At 46.8% G+C, this 5,000-nt stretch overlaps 1 protein-coding gene across 1 annotated transcript; it reads left to right on the top strand.

Moving 5' to 3' along the window:
• Positions 1 to 680: 680 nt before the first annotated feature.
• Positions 681 to 2,618, top strand: LOC138865659 (uncharacterized). The gene is made up of 4 exons (XM_070136719.1): positions 681 to 776; positions 1,014 to 2,006; positions 2,097 to 2,292; positions 2,461 to 2,618. The coding sequence occupies exons 1-4, from the start codon at positions 681 to 683 to the stop codon at positions 2,616 to 2,618; spliced, it is 1,443 nt and encodes a 480-aa protein (XP_069992820.1).
• The last annotated feature ends 2,382 nt before the right edge of the window (positions 2,619 to 5,000 follow it).

The raw sequence follows: 5,000 nt of genomic DNA, 5'->3' as shown, positions 1-5,000 counted from the left end.
GACGCTACGACCAGCGGAGCGGAGTCACCTGTGTCGTCGCAGCCTGTATCAGCTGCTCTCAATAAACCATCGACAACCTCTCTCAGTGATGCTCCTCTCACCACTCAATTCATTGTTTCCCAGTCTGAAGACTTCCCCACTGCTGCTCTTCTCGCTCTTGAGAAGGACTTTCCTACCCTGCAGGTCTCCACAAAGCTGACACCAAAGAGTGACTACATCCTGCAGGCCAAGACCAAAGAGATCTTCGATATCCTGCAAACTATTAACATCCTCAGTAGCGGTAAGGCTATTAACCTTAACATCTACAATCCCCCGCCCAAGAAGACCAGAATGGTCCTTGAAGGATACCCCTTGGGATTTCCACACTCTTCTCCCGGCGGCCGCAGCGATAACATCTCTCCAGCTCTCTCCCACCAATGGACGACGACTCGGCTCCCGCGCGAGCTGCCACCTGTAATCAGATCCAATTTTAACGGATGCACCTACCTATCGATATCACTGCCTAAGGAAGGACAGCTTAGAGATGTCTGCGGTCGTCGGGAGATGGGTCCCGCCGAAGAGTCACCTCTGCCTTACCGGGAGGGGCCACTTACCTGGACTTCTGCGGAGGCAGCTTCGTCGTCGGCGTGACGGGGCGACCACCGTCTTCATTCCTGGAATCCTGCTGGTGCTGCTTCGCCATGACGCTTCGTCGGTGTGGAGCTGTTTGCGGCGCTTTCCCTGTTCCTGATGTTTGGCAAGCTCTGGCTGGTAATTGCTGGGGCCGGCCACCTACTGTAGGGTACGAGGCGCCTAAGTAAGGCGTCAGGGCGGAGTTGGAGGGCCTCTGCCACGGGCCCTACAGCCCACTTACAGCTGTTGCTGCCTCGGTTGGCTCCAGTGACAGAACGCCGGAGCGAGCCTTACCGAGGGAGTAGGGGACGTCAGTGAGGGGCTTCGCGGTTTCGGTGCGGTGCTCAAATCCGACATCAATCTCAAGAACTATAATGGCTTTCACAATTTCTATCAACCAGGCACAAATAGAGGCACCTCCATCTTTTTTTCGAGCTGATATCTTAGCCAAACCCATTCACCTTCAGGCCCACTGCGGCCCGGAAATTGAATATCAAGGTGTCACCGTCTCTTTACTAGAAGGCGATTTTCAAGTTTTTGACATTTACCGCCCCCCTCCCCCCCGTGAATCAGCCAGACTCCAACTTGACAACATTTTCGCAAAAGTTAACGACTCACCATCAATTCTATGTGGAAACTTTAACGCCCATGATCCCTTGTGGAACAATCCTTCCACTTCCAGTGCTCACAAAACCTGCACCTCTGGTCACCATCTCATTCGTCTCTTACGAGATTTCCCACAAGTCTCTCTCATAAGCAAGAGGACATCCACACATATGCGAGGGGGAGTCTTGGATTTACTGTTCGTTTCAACCCCATTATCCTCATTGATGACTTGGTCTCTTCACTCCTATCTGGCCTCTGATCACTTCGCCGTGACTGTCACCATTGACACACCTCGTATACCGTCTCCTCCTCCCACTCTTAAATGGAAGGCAAACTGGCACTTATATACTCAGTCGATGGAAACCTGGGCCTGCAGCTTTGATCCACCTAACAACATAGATCAGCTCGAATCAGAAATCGTTCAAGCCATACACATTGCAGCAAATCAGACTATCCCTCTGACAACACCCACCACACATCACCGCAACCACTGGTTCTACGACGAAAGGGTAAAGGAGCTTCGACGTCGTCTCCTCATTCTCCGTAAGACCCTGCACAAACATCCTTCACCTGAACTTCTCCAGACGTACAGGGAAGCCATCCCCTTGATTCGGGAGAAAATACAAGAAATTAAAACAAATAAATGGCTTGAATGGTGTGAATCCTTAAATGTTCATACCTCCTTACATGACTTATGGCGAAGACTGAACATTGTTGCTGGAAAATTCAAATCACAGGCTCATCACCCACAGCCCAAGACCGAAGCAGATGCACTTCTAACGACCTTCGTAACCAGAAGCAACACCTCTCAGCTTCCACTCTCGACAAGAAACCGCCTTGCAGCCTTATCGCCACAGAGAGATGCTGATATCCAATAGGCTCTGCAAGAAACTGCAGAGTCTGACGAACCTTTCACCCAACAGGAGGTAAAGCAGGCTCTAAAGATTAATACTAATACAGCTCCAGGTTTGGATAATATTTCCTACTCAATGCTAAATCACCTTGGCCCTGAAGCCCTTAGTCAGCTCCATCTCCTTTTCAACAAGTCCCTTGCTGCTGGTCGTCTTCCCACCAGTTGGAAAGTTGCAGTCACCCAACCCATTCCCAAAACAGGTCAACCTACCTCTTACAAACCCATTTCTCTCCTGTCTTGCTTAGGTAAGACAATGGAACATGCCATTCTTACAAGACTGTCATACTATATACCTCATCCCTATCAACATATTTATGCCTACACTAAAGGACTCAGCACCAAAGATAATCTTGCCACCATATACTCCATCACAGATGGCATTGACAGCAACATTACCTTTTGGACATCGAGAAAGCCTTTGAGTTGGCCAACAGCAAAGTCATCATCAATATCCTCGCCTCCAGAGGTATCTCCGGCAAACTTCTGAGTTGGACGAAGGACTATCTTCAGGACAGAAAGGCGCATGTCCGAATTCAAGGCACTCTCTCAGATGTGCTGACATTTGAGAATGGAACATCCCAAGGTGGTATCCTCAGTCCTTTCCTTTTCAATATTGTTATTGCTGACCTATTATCGATCCAACTTCCATCTGATACGTACTTATTAACGTATGCATCTGCATCCAAACTGAAGTACCTCCTAGACAAGACCAAATCCCACAGCAATGTCATGAAGCGTTTAACTGGACTAGACATGGACGCAGGTTATCATGTCTTGTGCTCCTACTATATACATGCAATATGCTCCATTATATATTACAGCTCTGTGTCCTTGCTGCACCTAACCCCGCCTCAGGTTTCCAAGTTAGAAACCATCCAAAATAAATGCATGCGTCTCATTCTCGGAGCACCATGCTGGACTGGGCTTGCCAACTTACGTGAGGAATCCCATCTCGTCCCTCTTGCTATGAGAGTTCACCAAATGGTTGCTGGCTTGGTCTGCAAGATCGTCTCCAGAACTGACAATGGCCCACTCGCCAGATCCCTGCAGAATGTTGTCCTTCACCAAAAAGCTGTTCCCCCACGTCAGATAATGGCACAAAGGCATTTTACAATCCCTAGGTGCGCTAAATCTCCTGCCTGCTATCAGAAGTAGGGGACTCGATTGTTCCCATCCTGGATACACCATACCCAAACCTTGGGACATGCCCTTAGCTCACATTCACAAAGACACCTTGACCCAACCAAAAGCACTTTGTAACCTTGACCACTTTACATGTGTCAGTGAAGATGTTCAGCTACTTGTGTCCAATCCGAAAATTGTCACCATTTTTACCGACGGCTCTGTTGAACCTCATACAGGAAGAGCAGGATCAGCCTTCATATGCGGCGATTACACATACGCCAGACGAATCTCTAACAACTCCTCCATCTTACAGGCAGAACTCTTTGCAATAAAGGGAGCCTTTACACATGCCCTCCTCTTACCTCAAGATTCTATTTACATCTTAACCGACTCCCTCTCAGCCAGTCTTCAAAAGCGTCCCCTTGATGACAATACCAAGCTCATTACTCTAGTCTTATTCAAGATTCAACAACTCTCAGATCAAGGAAAGTCAATTCACTTTCAGTGGATACCTAGTCATGCTGGGATTAGCCAAAATGACCTTGCTGATCTCGCTGCCAAAGATAGCTTACGACACAGCCACGTCACCACGGTCCGTCTAAGTATCAGCCACATCAAGAAACTAGCCAAGAAAGCCTCCTTCCAAGTTTCCGACATCCAGCATTTAGTCAGGGTTCAAGCTGGTTCCCCCTCTGTGCTCTGGTACAAAACAGTCACGGACTACCAACCCATCATCATACCACGCTCGATGACGAGAAGTAATGCAACCATCCTACACCGCCTTCGCTTAGGCTATCGCTGTCATTGGGAAATTGCTGAACGCTTTCCCAAAGAGTGTCAACACTGCCACGCCATTGTTGAAGAACCACTTCTACATTATGTCTTGTGCTGCCCTGTATTAGATCCTATAAAGCCATAACAGTACAGTAGATTAACCTCAGATACCCCTCTTGATCTTCACTTGGCAGCAGAATGTGTCAAAACACTACTCAGTACTGAAGAATCCTTTAACACCATACGTCAATCACCACCTCCGAGATAATACAACACCACCATTATCAATTCCAATATTATCAATTAAAGATATGCCACCCAAACAGTAAATAACAACCTTGAGAACCATTACCGGGTGGCTAATGCGAAACCCGGACTACTTCCAACACTAGAAGTAGTTAATCAAAAAAAAAAAAAAAAAAAAAAAAAAAAAAAAAATATATATATATATATATATATATATATATATATATATATATATATATACATGTATATACATACTTTTAAAATACTTTCATTTCCTTAAATCTGCAAACGACTCGCATTCATCTTCGTTTTGTACGCGCCCTATACATTACTACTAATACGAAAGCCATGATTAGCCATGATCTAGATGCGTCTATAATAAAATCTGATTTGCATAGCGCGATAATCACTTATGTTGAAGAATGTCCTCGCTGGCGTCTGCATCCCGCCGTCCCTTCTCGGTCTATCGAGCGTCACTCCCGCCCGCCCCGCTGCCGCCCTTGCTGCTACGTCCTTAAAACGACGCAATAAGTCACGAAATATTTTCCTTACGGCTCTCCCTCGCCGACAGCGCGTCCGTTGGAGCAGATACGACATCGTTTCTCATCATATTCACTGAACTTCCTTGAGCTGCGCAAATGTCCTTGCAGTATTAACAACCATGCTAGGTAATCATCAAACGTAAAAACTGTGTAAGCGCGTGCGTATATATATCTTAAAAATT

The sequence above is a fragment of the Penaeus vannamei genome, chromosome 2 (genome assembly GCF_042767895.1).
Source record: "Penaeus vannamei isolate JL-2024 chromosome 2, ASM4276789v1, whole genome shotgun sequence".
Classification (NCBI taxonomy): Eukaryota; Metazoa; Arthropoda; class Malacostraca; order Decapoda; family Penaeidae; genus Penaeus; species Penaeus vannamei.
This window is presented reverse-complemented; position numbering and strand designations above follow the sequence as displayed.